This window comes from Notolepis coatsorum, assembly GCF_963971535.1.
Source record: "Notolepis coatsorum genome assembly, chromosome: 2".
Classification (NCBI taxonomy): Eukaryota; Metazoa; Chordata; class Actinopteri; order Aulopiformes; family Paralepididae; genus Notolepis; species Notolepis coatsorum.
In genome coordinates this window covers 50437309-50453203 of record NC_140166.1, presented here as the reverse complement: position 1 = coordinate 50453203, position 15895 = coordinate 50437309, and the positions used below count along the sequence as shown (strand labels likewise).

The following is a 15895-nucleotide window of genomic DNA, read 5'->3' as shown; positions in this document are numbered from 1 at the left end:
TTGTACAACATGTTACACACATTAAAAAAGTCCACTACAGCTGGCTCGGCTGACATCGCATGTACTACGACCAAATGTAGCTGGTGGTTCAGGCAGTGTACATAAGGTATCTCGCAAGCCAGTGTCTGTTGCATTAGCTTCTGCATGCCACCGTGCCTCCCTGACATCACTGAAGCCCCGTCATACACCTGGCTGAGAATCTTTGACGAGTCCAAACCAGCATTCTTTAGCTCAGCTAAGACTGTGTCTGTCAATGTCCATGCATCACCTGCGTCAGCTGTCGCTATGGTTACCAGGCGCTCTGTCACTTCAAATGATTGGTCTACAAAACGAATGACAACAGATATATTTTCACATCCCGTGGGATCGCGTGTTCCGTCCACTTTTAATGTGTAATGCGAGTCGCCTACTTCTTCCACTATAGCCTCAGTCACCACACTGCTAAGTGTACTTATAAGTTCATTTTTCATGTCATGACAAGTGTATGTGGCGTTTCGAGGGATAGTTTTCACTAGGTCAGCCAATTCTGGGTCCTTTTTAATTGTGTAGTCCAATAAGGACAGGAAAAGACCACTTCCCCCCTCAGACATGTCACCAAAAGCATCTAGCTTTCCACGTAAAGGCAACTGGTTTTCTACCAGAAACCCGACAACATCCACGAGAGCCGAGAAGTAGTACCTATGATGAATTGAAAATGGGGGACCCTGATGGAAACAAGACGAAAGTCTTTCTCAGGTCTGCATCCTCTTAACAATTGTATGTATTGAGCTGACCCCAGGTGGTGAGAGCAGGCAACTGCACCTCCTCATCCATCACCCTCAACATAGGGGCCCCCCAGGGCTGTGTTCTGAGTCCCCTCCTCTACTCCCTGTACACACACGACTGTGTGGCTCAGCGGAGTAGCAATACAATCGTCAAATTTGCTGACGACACAGTGGTGGTGGGCCTGATCTCTGCCAACGACGAGAGGGCCTACCTGGAAGAGGTCAAGGTCCTGGCGGGATGGTGCCAGGAAAACAGCCTCTCCCTGAACGTCAGCAAAACAAAAGAGATGATTGTGGACTTCAGGAGGTCGGGGGTCAAGGACTACAGCCCCCTCAGCATCGACGGGGCACCGGTTGAGAGAGTCAACAGCTTCAAGTACCTCGGAGCCCACATATCCGAGGACTTGAAATGGACCATACACATTAACAGTGTGGTGAAGAAGGCACGACAACGCCTCTACTTCCTCAGGCGCCTAAGGAAGTTCCAAGTCAGCCAGAAGATCCTTAAGAACTTCTACTCATGTACAATAGAGAGCATCTTGACCGGCAACATCACCTCCTGGTTTGGGAATAGCACTGCAAAAGACCAAAGCAGACTACAAAGAGTGACACGTTCAGCCGAATGCACAATTGGAGGGGGGCTCCCCACTCTCCAGAACATTTACAACAAGCGTTGCAAGGGGAAGGCTAAGAGAATTATTAAGGACTCGAGCCACCCGAACAACTGCCTCTTTGAACTGCTGCCGTCAGGCAAGCGACACAGGAGTCTCAAGGCGAGCACAGAAAGACTCAGAAGTAGCTTCTATCCCCAGGCCATCAGGCTGCTAAACGAACAATGAATGAACACTACACAACAACAACCACCAAACACACATAGCACACACATCCACACGCACACACTCACTTTAAACAAACACACTGTAGCACCCACTACACACACTTTATAGCACACACCCACTTTAAACAAACACACTGTAGCACCCACTCCCCACACTTTATATTTATGGATGAAGGATTGCACTACAACTCGTACACCTTACTGTAAATTGTACCTAAAATTGTACCTCATCCCACTTCTGCTTTGCACTAGATAGTACTGTACATTAGTACACTGCATAGTATTGTGTATTGTATATTATATGGTAACTCAGAACATTGTACATATGTCTATACCGAACAACTGTGACCTCATTCTTCTTCTAAATTCATGCTATATTATGTTATTATGTTATTTGATACTATCTTGTCTAGCACAGTCTCTGGAGCGTAACAGTAAGAAGCATTTTGTATGAAAGTATTCTGTACTTCTGTATGACAACTATTAAAGAACTTGAACTTGTACTGTACTGTACCCATTCTGCAATCTGTTAATAAACTTTTCAATCAATCAATCAATCAAACCTGTTCCTTCGTAGCTGGTCTGTGTTGACAAGTGTCGAAATCTCCTTGCCGGTATTGACACGTCTCACTCGCTCCTTCCACATTGTGTAGCTATAGAGAGATGCTCCTTTGATGTTTCATGTTTATGAAATCCCCTGTCCCTCTCTGTGGCATTTTTCCAATTACGGTATCCAAGATTCACAAAACCATCCACTCTCCGATTGGTGCTACTGCCAATAGAACAAAAATTCCGGCAGCAGAAACAAAAAGCTGCATCAGCATGTTCACTGTACTCGAGCCAGTCTCTGTTTTGGAACCACGTCGCTACAAATGACCGTTTCCTACCGCTAAAAATGCTGGCAGGGTATGGTTGTAAAACCATTTGTTTGGGATGCTCAGTCCCGAGATCATTTACCGTTACCGTCAACGGTTGTGGATCTGGTGGATCATCATCATGATGGCCTATAACCACCACGTTAGCTTCTGCTGTAACAGATGCAGCACCTCCAAGTGCAGCACCGGCGGGGGGGCCTGGGCCTGGCGCTTCTTGGCAGACTTCTTCAACCATGTTAGATGTTGGAAGGCCTTCACCAGGAGGAGGCATTCTTGGAGGAGGCCGTGAAGAAGCCTTAGGTGCGCCTGCCCCAGCCAACCATTTTCGTATATCCATTTTATTTGTATGTCCGTCTCCAAGACGTGATTATTATATTTTACCTGACTCTATCTTTCGCGCTCACTGACCTCACTCAAGTCACGCCCTACCCATATCAAAATCAAGTCAAAAGCAGTCACGCCTACCCGTCAACTCAACGTGACCAATAATAACGCAATAGCAAATTCAAACAGACACCAATTAGCGTCAGGATCACATTGTGTCATGTTTTGTATATGTTTATTATTCCGAATAGATCTACACAGGCTTATAGCCTATAATACGTGACATTTGAAGCAGGCACCACTGCTGTTGTATATAGAGATATGAAGACAATTTTAACTGGGTATAGGAAGGCAGTAATAATAAACACTCAAACAGCTATTACCAGACAATTACAACAGCAGTGGTGCCTGCTTCAAATGTCACGTATTATAGGCTATAAGCCTGTGTAGATCTATTCGGAATAATAAACATATACAAAACATGACATGCTGTCATCCTATCTCCGATAGAGCGGCTGGTCTGAGTTGAACGAACACATCGGGAGGAGAATGAATGAATGAATGAACCTGATGTAAACAAGACAAAAGTCTTTCTCTGGTCTGCATCGAAGCAGGCACCACTGCTGTTGTAATTGTCTGGTAATAGCTGTTTCGAGTGTTGATTATTGGGTTGTTGTCGTCGCAGACTCACTGCATGTTCAATTTGCGGCTCTGTCTTCATGCCGCGCGCACAGGGCAGCGGCAGAAGCAGCGGTGGATAGGGGGGCGCGTCACGTGGCCGTCGCGAACCCGGAAACCGAAATCCAACTAAATCCGTTGCGGAAGTGATACACGCAGCCTGGGGCCGGCCTTCGTAAATAGTGCAGCTAACCCCCATAGCAACACAACTGGCACTCGCATAGCAAAAACATCACTCACCCAGAGGCAGCCAGTTTCTCACAACAGCCGACGCCTACTGCACAGTCCAGCTGCAGACCCGCAGGTAATACCTGTCTAGCTGCAGCTTGGAGGACTGCAGGTGGGGATTAGACCAGCGACGCGAGCCCCTAATACGAAAAAGCCGGTGGAGGTCAGAATGATCATCATCTTCCAGACACCCCAGTGACGAAGACATTATCGCCGTATTTTCTCGAAAAAAGTGAGAGAAAACAAAGATATAACGTCAACGTATCTCCTTGCTCTTCTGTTCTCCTTTCTTCAGACTAAACAACCTAGCTCAAGTGATTGGTATACAGGCACTTCCTTGTGGTGAAAGTGAAGAAGGAGGTGAGTGCATGGCCACACCCCTGCTTATGTAGGTAGCGGATGGGGGTGTGGCCAGACAGATGTTGGTATGTAAAGGTACATTGTGAGTTTTTATTCAGTGCACAAGTACTGAAGTGAAGTATGTGCATATGATGCTGAGCAGAGCTACATGTAATATAACCGTCCTGTTGACACAAACTGCCCTTCTCTTATTACCTGTGGGAACAGACTAGTTCATTATATATCTGTGGCTGAGTTATTAAGAAGCATTCTACTCTTACCACAGGACCCAGCAGGTCACCCACCACCATCCACTCCCTGGAGGGGACATGAGGCGGGATCGCTTTGTCGTCCTCTTCTTCATCATCGACGTCATCATCAACGCCGTCCTCTTCCTCACCGCCCCCATCACCATTGTCCTCTGGTTCATTCTGAGGAAGTCTCTGGGTAGTACCCAGCAGGTCACCTTCAACCCCTCCAATCCACTCCTTGGAGGGAACATGAGATGTGATGAAATCCTCATCCTCATCTTCATCCTCGCTGCCCTCTTCTTCATCGATGTCCTCTTCTTCATCGCTGTCCTCTCCTTCATCGCTGTCCTCTCCTCTGGACTCCGACCACGACTTGCGAAGTTCAAGGGGAAGTTTATGTATTTTGTGCTTGCACTCCTTGGAGCACAGTGATTAATAAAAACATTATCAGCATCATTATTATGATATTCATTGGCCGGTTCAATGCTGCGCCTCTCAGTCAAGACTCTTATCGATGATGCTTGCTTGGCTGCTTGCTTGGCTGCTTGCTTGGCTGCTTGCTTGGCTTGTCTGTTTTCCAATTCCAATGTTTCATATTTAAAATCTCTTTGTTGTTTCTCAAGCTCTTGTTCTTTCTTTAAATTTGCAAGGGCAGTTTCATATTTCAAATCTCTTCTCTCTTTCTCAAGCTCTTGTTATTTTTTTTTATTTTTTTTATCTACTTTTCTCCCCATTTTTAAATGTTTTCTCCCGTCCCCAATTTCGTATTGTCCAATTCTACCCTCCCCTGTCTTGAACGCTGTTAGGCCATGCCTCCCACAAGCCGGCTGCAATGTGGACGAAGCCTTGCATCACGTGTCCCCTCCGGTACTCGAGGAGGCAGCCGTAGCATCTTTTCACCTGCACAGCGCGATCTCTCAGCGGCGAGGGTCTGCGTGGGAGGGACACGCCGCCCTCGTCGCTTCCTGATTCTACTGCACAGGCGCACCAACCGACCTGTAGGAGTCGCTGTCCACGACGTCCGATCCCCACCCACCAGCTTCCCACCCCCTAATACTGCCAATTGTATTAGTATGAACGACCAGCCAAGCTGGTAGCAACGCCGAGAGCTGGGCTCGAACCCAGCATCTCCTGCATTGGTGGCGAGCGCCTTGCCCACTGCGCCACCTAGCCGCCCCCTTGTTTTTTCTTTAAATTGGCAAGGCGTACCATTAACACTTTCAATGCCGGAGCTCTGTGCAAGCTTTAGTGCTTCCTTGCCACCACCCACTTCAATGATAGAGCTCTCATATTTGCAAACGCATAACTATGTCTTAAATTATGGCTATGTGTCTAATCTGGCCGTCGCTTATCAATGACTTGTTTGCAGTCAACATTGTCGGTTCATTTCCGTTTTATACCATTTTGAAAAACTCTTGTTTTTTGAAAGTTTCAGGAAAATATAAAGATCCTGTGATAAACGCCCTTTACTGGAATATTCTGGAATACACAAAAAACGTTGTAATTTTTTGACCTATTTATGAATAGTTTTCAAATAAACGCTAGATAATCGATAGTATGTGTACTTATGCACGCTAGAGAAGCGAGCTGAAAAATTGAATCTCTTATTTCCTGATCGCACAGACACACACACACACACACTACATACTACATAGGGCACACGCTGATATCTCTGTGAAAATAGCTCTGATTATCCTAAGACTGGTAAAATAGATTCCTTACCTCAGATCAGATGTTCTCCAAAAAGATTATTCCAATTCTTGATCGCCATTCTAAATATCGATCGCGTTTATTGATCCAATGCTGGGTACTGGAAATATGTATTCCACGCTGTTTTGGGGCTCGGAAATTAGTTGGATCCCCTCGGGTGGCTTACTCGAGAAGTAAAATGAGGAAGCTGGATTCCCCCCCCCCCCGTGTTTTCATGCAATCCATTCCAAAGGGGTGCAGTACCACATTTGAAATACCAGCCTGTATTTCAAATATCTTTGTTGTTTCTCAAGCTCTTGTTTTTTCTTTAAATTGGCAAGGCGTACCATTAAGCTTGCCTTTTCAGCTTCAGCCTCTCTTAGCATATAGGCTGTCTTCATACCTCCATGACTGGTTTGCCTCTTCCTCATCTTGGCTTCAGACATTGTTATTTATTCTTTTTATTTTTTATTTATCCTTTTGTCATTTGAATGCATTCACTTAACGTGACGTCAGAGCTTTCAAAGAGGGTTTGCGTTTCTTCCTGCTTATGAATGCAGTAATGTAGTATAGCATTTGCCACACATCTACAATGTCCAAGAGAACAATTTAGTTTCCACACGTCCAGTGACGACACTAATTACAATGGCTCCACTTCCAAACAATACGGCACACAGTCAGTTCCATATCCACGTGGTTGTAATCAATCAGTTTGTCAATGTGCCAACGTTATTTAGTTTCCACGCGTCCAGAGTGACATTAATTGCAATGGTTCCAAATATTACGGCATCCAATACGTTCCATAATCCACAGCAGTGGCGGTTCTACACCTCGCTGTGGGTGTAGCCTCTTGAGTGCTTCAGGGCGGTGTGCTGTAGGGGGGAAGGGCCTGCTCTTGGATGGGCCCTGTCCGATACGCTGGCGATGTAGGGGGTGGTGTCACTAGTGACCGCCTGGTGGGGTCTCAATGCTGCGGCGTCGTTGGCCTCACCAGGCCCCCTTTTCTGGGGGGTCCCGTCCCTTCCTGGGGCTGGGTCCTCCTTCGCGCTCCTCTGCTACGGCCTTGCCATGGGGTTGGGTTTTTGCCCTTGTCCCTGTGATATTAGGGATTGTAACAGGGGTTTTGTTTCTTCCCGTTCGTTCCCTAGTGGCATGTAGGTTGCGCTTTTGTGTAGTCGTGGGTTCTTCTGTGGCATTTGTCGAGCTTCCGCTCTGCTCAGCTCCTGTGTTCCAGTAGAGCGCAGAGCGTAAGCTATGACGTAATATAACATACGGTTATCTATATAACCATAGTTATATGAGTAATAGCGAGCGCTCTGCGCTGGACTCACTGAGGACCCCATGGTCTTCGCCTTCGGTGGTGAAAGACTTGGGAAGGAGCTGTTAGTATGGCCACACCCCTGCTTATGTAGAGGAGCGGATGGGGGTGTGGCCAGGCGGATGGGTGTGTACAGGTACATGTGGAGAAATGTATTCAGTATATAGGCTGATATGGGATATGTTCCAGTAGAGCGCAGAGCGTAAGCTATGACGTAATATAACTGGAGTGTGAGGGGCTGTAACACTAAAGATGGCGGCAACGACAAAGAATTGCTGCAAAATAAACATACATCTGTTGTTTAAAAAAAAAAATATATATATATATATATATATTTTTTTAATACTTATAACAATATCGATTTATGGATATCGCGTGATATTATATAGTTATCAATATTGTTATCACGATATAATTTTTGCCCATAACCCCCAGCCCTACAAGTGGTTATAGTGTAACAGAGTATTTTATGTTTCCCAAATAATAGATTCTTATCAAACTGGTGAACTAGACGCCTGTAGCTCCTAAAGCTGCTCAAATACCCATTTTGTTCACTGTTTTGTTTCTAGAAGTAGAGCAGGTTGGAAACCCTAAGTATTACTCTCCCCAAAACCAAGACTTCTCCCGAAGCAGAAACAATTAATGAGTAACGCATACCTACTCCCATTATGGGCGGTAAGTGTGTACACAAAGTTAAAACACAGATATACACATTCTCTCCTCAAGTAGATAATGTTTTTTTTGGGTTATCAATTAATTAAAAAAAAATTACATGTATTAACTCTAGAATTGCCACAGTTATCTACAATAGCAACGATAAAGAAGTGCCAACCACATATTATTATAATAATTTATCCAGTTTTCTTTTAAGTGTTTTGGTTAATCAGTGTTTACCAATCGTATATTATTGTTTTTTTTTGTTCCAAGTGTTATTTTTGATTACATCACTAACAAAATAATAAAAGAAAAAATACTAATTTAATCAGATTAATCACTTTATTCAAATTGAGGATTTAGTTTGAGGATAAACATTTTTTAATTAAATTATTGAAAAAAAAAATTGAATTATTGACTTCCGGTTTCGCTCCACAGCACATGGCTGGCTGATATTTCGGAGCTCAGCAACCGGACCACATTATACCTGAATACGTTTTATTTTTTATACCATTTGTTTTCTCCAGAAGTTGGAATTATGTCTAAACACACGCAGAGCAAGCTGGTATCTCTGACCGAGTTGGATAAGGATATCATCAGGGCGATATTCCGAGAAGAAACGGATGCTATCTTAGCTAAGCTAGGGGGCAGGGTAGATGCATTGCAGGATGAGGTAGCTGAAATAAGCACTCGGTTAACCGTGGCGGAGGAAGATATATCCACGGTCGTACAAGTTGCCGAGACCAACGTCGCGGGGATATTGATCTTGGAGGACAGGCTGCGTGATTGTGAATTGAAGGCGGCAGACCTGGAGGACCGCGGACGGAGATGCAATGTGAGAATCTACGGTCTGCCTGACGAGACGGAGGATGACGACCTGATTGGGTATATTGCAGAAATGATCCCAAGATGGTTTCCTAAGCTAGCTCGGCCTGAAATCGAGAGAGCACACAGGATTTATAGGCCCGCTACCCAGATGAAGGGCGGACGTGCAAACCCCCGCACATTTATTTTCTGCTGCCTGAGATTCCAGACGAGGCAGCACATACTAAGCGAGGCCAGGCAGAAACCTCCGGTGGTAAATGGACGTACGTTAAGATTCGCCGCGGACTTTAGCAACCATACGGCTAAGCGGCGTAGAGCGTTCGCAGGAGCTATGGACCTGGCACGGGAGAGAGCTATGGAGGTGATTCTGCTATTCCCAGCAACGTTAAAGGTAAAGACGGGCCGGGGAGAGGTATCGTGCAACCGGCTGTTCAAGTCACCAGCCGAGGCGGAGGACTACATCAGAAGAAGCAGCACGGTCGCTCCGACGAGGGGGAGCGGACAGGCCGCGGTGGAGCAGGCGCCGAGCGACGGGCAGTGAGAGGCTGGAGCGGGTACCTGAGGCGGGCTTCACACGTGGCCTGCTAACATGCTAGCTTCCAGGCTAGCATCACTATAGGAGCGACAGTGATTCCACGTGTGGGCGGCTAGCATACAAGCTAACCAAGCTACCATCCTCACTGTACGAGTGCTTTTAGCACACCGGCTAGCTAGCCAGCCCAGCATTTTGGTATTCACTTCAAGTTCCGACCGCTGCTTGTGCAATCTTCAAGACGATAATACCTGACTTCTCTATACGGTACTGTCTCAATCACGAACATGATTACGGACTAATTGAATGTAATTCAGACGCCCTATACTCTTATCAGTTTTTTCATTATTATTTATCTCTTGCCCTTTTTACCATCCAGCACTTGAGCTATCCAGTAAACGGCGCGAGGATTTGTTACGGTTGTTTATCTTTATTCGACTCTAACCGGGCGGGATGAAGATCACAGTTTTCACTCAAACAGACTGAATACTGTATGTTTATGATCCGTCCATTCGAGGGGGTTAGTCCCCCTTGCAAAGAACTGTATGTGTGTGGCAGGTCGAAGCTATCCTGCCGCAGCGGACAATGTTGTTTGCATTTAACTCTCCTTCTTGTCATAACAGAATACAAGTATGCCGCCGGCGCTGCGCAACTTCAACGTGGAAAGCACGGTAATGATCGGGGTTTGTTTCCACAATGGTGTTATTTCGACATGTGTTAAGAGTATGTCACTTTAATCAAGTTCAGTTCGGACTAACTATGTTTCATGTGCCTTTTTCGTGTGAATAATGTTCTATGCACTGATTTCTATATAGACATAGATTGATACTCTCTGTTGAGAGACAGGGGATTCCCCCTAGTCCTAGTTTGTTACAATATACAATTCTGGTTAGAATGGTAAAGTTACATGGGGGGGACACAGGGTTTTTTGTTTTTTATTTCTTTTCGCTCGCTCTATTGTATGTCTGATCTCGCCCAACAGGTCCTTAGCGTGGGGTTGTGTATATATTATGGTGCTATACTTCAGAGGAATCATGTTCAATCATACTGCAACCTGGTTGGACTATGGCTAACTTAAACATTTTGATATGGAATTCAGGGGGGCTTAATATCCATCACAAATGCACAAGTGTACTTACATGGATGAAGAGACAGGAGGTCGATGTGGCTTTGCTGAGTGAAACACATCTTTTAAAGGCTGACAGTGCTAAACTTGCGAAAAAATTTTATCATAATATAGGTTCCTCCTCTTTTAGCACTAGATCCCGGGGGGTAGCCATAGTGGCTAAGCGGAAGCTCAATATTAAATTAATAGACGTGTGGTCGGATGCTGAAGGACGAATCACTATAGCAAAAATGGAATACACTAACAGGAAAATTGCTCTTATAGCTGCATACGCCCCTAATGTGTATGATGCACAATTTTATACTGCACTCACTACAGAGATGCTGAAGCTACCTGAGTACTCATTCATAGTGGGTGCTGATTTCAATGTGGGATCCATTGGTTGATAAATCCGGAGATGCAGTCACCCACAAGCAAAAGCAGGCTTCCGCGGCCCTACGTGGCTGGTCTAAAGACACCGGGGTTATGGATATGTGGCGGGTACTCAACCCAACCTCGCGAGACTACTCTTTCTTCTCCGCGAGACATAAGACTTTCTCCAGAATTGATTATGTCTTCTCCTCCCCTAGACTATTCGAGAGTTTTGACGTTGAATTGAAGCCAATTGCACTGTCAGACCACAAATACATCCTCCTTAAGGGTTCACTCACCAAATTGACATCTCGTGCCCCTAGATGGCGCTTTAACTCAACACTGCTGAAGAACGATGAATTTAATCTACAATTTAGAGAGAAGCTCATTGAATTCATGCAGTTTAATGCTGGTTCGGTGCAAGACCCCAGAATTCTGTGGAATGCGGTCAAGGAGTTTATTAGGAGTAATACGACTCTATTTGCTTCCAATCTCCGCAAGGGGCGTCTCTCCAAGTTGGTGGAATTGGAAGAGCAGCATAAAACATTGATGTCATCTATGCAGCGCAAATATTCTAACCATCTGGAACTCCAAATTAAAGCGGTGAAAAGGGAGATAAATTCCATTTTGAGACAACAGTCTGAATTTCAAATGCACAGAACAAGACAACACTACTACTTTCATGGCTCTAGACCTAGTCACTTACTGGCTATGAAAATACGGGCCAGCAATCAGTTTGCGGATATCCCTGCCATTAAGAACCAACAGGGGGAGGTAACCACCGACCCCAAGAAAATCAATGACATATTTCGCTCATTTTATTCCAACCTGTACGAGTCAGAAGTGGTCCTTGATCACGCCAAGCTGGAGGACTATCTTAATCAGATTAACCTACCACAAGTCTCAGAGGAGGACGCAAAGCGGTTAGCTGAACCTATCACACTGGAGGAACTCAGGGAAGCAATTGCAGACATGCAGCGGGGCAAGGCTCCAGGCTGGGACGGCATCCCACCGGAGCTCTACACTGCGTTTTGGGATATACTTGGTCCCTTATTACTCTCAATGATTTTACACTCAGTCGAGGAGGGCAATTTTTCCATGGATGTCAATATGGCACTTATATCCATTCTACTCAAGAAAGATAAGGACCCCACTGAATGTGGCAGCTATAGACCCTTAAGTCTCCTCGGAGACGATCTCAAGCTATACGCTAAGGTGCTAGCCATCCGACTTCAGAAGCATATGACATTTCTGGTTAACCCCGATCAGACCGGCTTTATAAGAGGCCGGCTGGTCACGGATAATATCAGACGTTTACTGCACGTGATTGATGATGTCGCCACCCCTACGGCTGTCATGCCCTTAGACACGATGAAGGCCTTTGACAGATTGGAGTGGTCATATCTATGGGCAGTACTTAGAAGGATGGGATTGGGTGAGGGTTTCATTCACATGATCAAAGTCCTCTACACAGGTCCCTCTGCCATGATTTTGACAGGGAAGCTCTGCTCACCACTCTTCGCGGTCTTGCGCTCTTCTAGACAGGGGTGTCCTCTTAGCCCAGGACTCTTTGCTTTATCGCTCAAACCTTTAGCTCACTACATAAGGCAATCCCGGGTTATATCCCCTGTGTCGATTAAGGGCACACATCACCATATCAGCTTATACGCGGATGATGTACTCCTATTTATGCAGAACCCAGCCGCCTCTCTGCCCTACCTCCTCCAAGTAATAAATGACTTCGGCAGCCTATCTGGATTTAAGATCAACTGGCCAAAATCAGCCTTTCTTCCACTCAACGAGGCTGCGAAGGCAACCCTCCTTCCAGCAAATATTCTCATGGTAGAGCACTTTAAATGCCTGGGGATTGAAATATTCCCAACTGTCAACCAGACAGTAAAGTATAACTACTCCAGCTTGGGTGACAGGATTACGAAGGATTTTGACAGGTGGTCCAAATTAAAGAACTCATTACAGGCCCGTGCCTCGATAATTAAGATGAATGTCTTACCTAGAATTAATTTTATCAGCTCCATGCTCCCGTTGTCCCCTCCTGTTGGTTACTGGCGAAAACTGCACTCTGCTGCATATAAATTCGTCTGGAATAACAAACGCCCATGCTTAAAGAGATCCACTGCACAGAGGAGTAAGCTCGACGGGGGTTTAGCATTTCCAGACTTTAAGTATTATTTCCAAGCTTACTCTCTAAGACCTCTTATCACTTGGTTTGACGCTCAAGCGGCTGTTTCCTGGCGCCCATTAGAGGAGGAGATGGTGTCCCCACACAGACTTCAAGATATCGTGTATACCAACATCTCAATTAAGCAATGCAAATTACGATTTGGACCTCTGATCACACATGTGATCCAGATTTGGCGTGACACCCAGAAAGCACGCACTAACCGTCATAAGTGGCACACGTACTCCCCGCTATTCAATAATAATTTGCTCCTTATTGGACAATGACCCATTAGATTCCCGAGATGGGAGGGGAAAGGTATCCAGTTATTGAGGGATATGTTCAATGACTCTGGTATCCGGACCTATCCAACAAATTTGATCTCCCCGGTAACACCTTTTTCTTTTATTTACAAATGAGGGCAGCACTAAAGGCTCACGGAGTTCCATGGGACGCTCCACTAGAACGTCATCGGTTTCACAAATTCTTCTATGACAGAGAGACATCGAGAGGCTTCGTCTCTGACTTTTATCGGCACCTACTTAATTCCTCATACAAAAACCTACCCTTAGATACGATTTGGAGAAAGGATATCCCTGAGTTGGATATAGACTTTGACTAGGATGCGGTATGGGAAAATATTAGGCTATCATCACGCAACCCAGATCACCAACAGATTCATAAAATTTTTGTTCATAGGACTTATTTGACCCCCAGGCGATTGAACTTGATGGGTCTCAGGCCTGACTCTCGATGTACCTTGTGTCCAGCCGGTGCCATTGGAACATACATGCATATGTATTAGGAATGCTCACCTGTTGAGAGCTTTTGGGAAAATGTCACCACTCAGATTTTCTCTCTAACTATACCGGCTTTGCCTTCAGTTTTGTTGTTAAATGATGTTTCTCAACTGCCGACCTCTGCACAAGTAAAGAGACTCATTTTGGCTGGTCTGACGGCTGCCAAAAAGCTGATTGCCTCACGCTGGATACAACCAAATGGCAGAAAACGACACAAGAGGCTTATGGCGGGGACTGAGGACAATAACTGACTACAAAGTCAGCGCCCCCTCAATGGGGAGCGACGACGCATCTCTCGCGGACAAACTCAACTCTTTCTACGCTCAGTTTGGTGTAGACGGTGGCGCCGCTGGCTCAACGGCTAGTGACGTCACTGGCACACCGGCTGTTGTGGAGGGGGGGGGGGGGCAACCGCGGGGGGGTGGGGATGCTCTCTCGTTGTCGGAACACAGTGTGAGAAGAGCATTTATGCAGGTGAACACCAGGAAAGCAGCTGGCCCAGATGGTATAACAGGACGCATACCAAGTCCTGTGCCAACCAGCTAGCCCCTGTGTTCACCGCCATATTTAATCAATCCCTGGCGGAGTCAGTGGTCCCTGCCTGCTTCAAGATGTCTACCATCATCCCTGTACCGAAGAAACCCTCCCCAACATGTCTCAATGACTACAGACCGGTGGCACTCACCTCTGTGGTCATGAAATGTTTCGAGAGGCTGGTCAAGGATCACATTTGTGCCTCCCTCCCCAGTGATATGGACCCTATGCAATTTGCATACAGGACAAACAGGTCCACTGACGACGCGGTCTCCCAGGTACTGCACAGCACCCTCTCTCACCTTGACCGCCAGAAGGGGGGCTATGTGAGACTGTTGTTCATTGACTACAGCTCAGCGTTCAACACCATAGTCCCCACCAGTCTGAGCTCCGCTCTGAGCGCCTGGGTACTGGACTTTCTGAGTGAAAGACCCCAGGCGGTCAGGGTGGGGGGTCAGACCTCCAACACCATCACCCTGAGCATCGGGTCCCCCCAGGGCTGTGTTCTGAGCCCCCTGCTGTACTCACTCTACACACACGATTGTGTGGCCAAGTTCAGCTCCAACTCCATAGTGAAGTTTGCAGACGACACGGTGGTGGTGGGGCTGATCTCGGACAACAACGAGAAGGCCTACCGGGAGGAGGTTGAGGTACTGGAACGCTGGTGCCAGGAGCTGATCGTGGATTAAAGGAGAGGACAGCAGGAGACACACACACCACTGAGGATAAACGGGGCTACCGTGGACAGGGTGAGCAGCTTTAAGTACCTGGGGATCCACATCTCAGAGGATCTGACATGGTCAACACACATAGACACAGTCGTAAAAAAGGTGAAGCAGCGCCTCTACCACCTGAGACAGTTAAGGAAGTTCAGAGTATCTGGGAAGATACTCCAGTCCTTCTACTCCGGAGCTGTAGAGAGCATCTTGACTGGAAACATCACTGCCTGGTATGGAAACAGCACGGCACAGGACAAGAAGGCCCTACAGAGAGTGGTGCGCTCAGCCGAGCGTACCACGGGTATTGCACTACCTCCCCTGCAGGTTCTATACAACAAGAGGTGCAAATCCAGAGCCTGCAGAATAATGAAAGACCCTCACCACCCCAATAACAGCCTGTTCCAGCTGCTGAGGTCAGGCAGACGCCTGCGAACCCCAGCTACTAGGACAGAGAGGCTTCGGCTCAGCTTCTTCCCCCAGGCCATCAGAGGCTTGAACACTGAACACTGAGTGCCACAGAACACTGAACTCTCCACACACAAGCACACATGAGCACACACACGACACGCACGCTGTACACGCTCGCACACTAGCAGCCACTTTAACATGAGCAAGCACACACTCATGCTGCACACGCACACACTTATGGCCACAAAGGAAAGGTCACTTTAAAAATAGTATAGCAACAGTAACAGTGTATTGCACTACCAAAGGACCTAGCATGTCCCCCATACTCTGTAAATAACTTATGTACAAATACCGAGATGCCCCACTATGTTACCTGTTTATTGCACAATGTTGTTTTATTGGATTCTATTATATGTACTACTGTATTGCACATCGTTGCGGGCAAGACCACCCGCATTTCATT

The 15895-nt window shown here is 46.4% G+C and overlaps 1 protein-coding gene across 1 annotated transcript in view; it reads right to left on the bottom strand.

The window, feature by feature from the left end:
* Positions 1 to 2606: 2606 nt before the first annotated feature.
* Positions 2607 to 15895, bottom strand: part of LOC311223348 (uncharacterized protein) — a gene marked incomplete at its 3' end in the record, with an annotated part of 63850 nt that continues 50561 nt past the window's right edge. The window contains exons 2-3 of the mRNA XM_084308139.1: positions 4328 to 4714; positions 2607 to 2729 (exon numbers count right to left, since the gene is read on the bottom strand). Coding sequence (XP_084164265.1) covers positions 2607 to 2729; positions 4328 to 4714 — 510 coding nt within the window. The remainder of the gene's footprint in view (positions 2730 to 4327; positions 4715 to 15895) is intronic.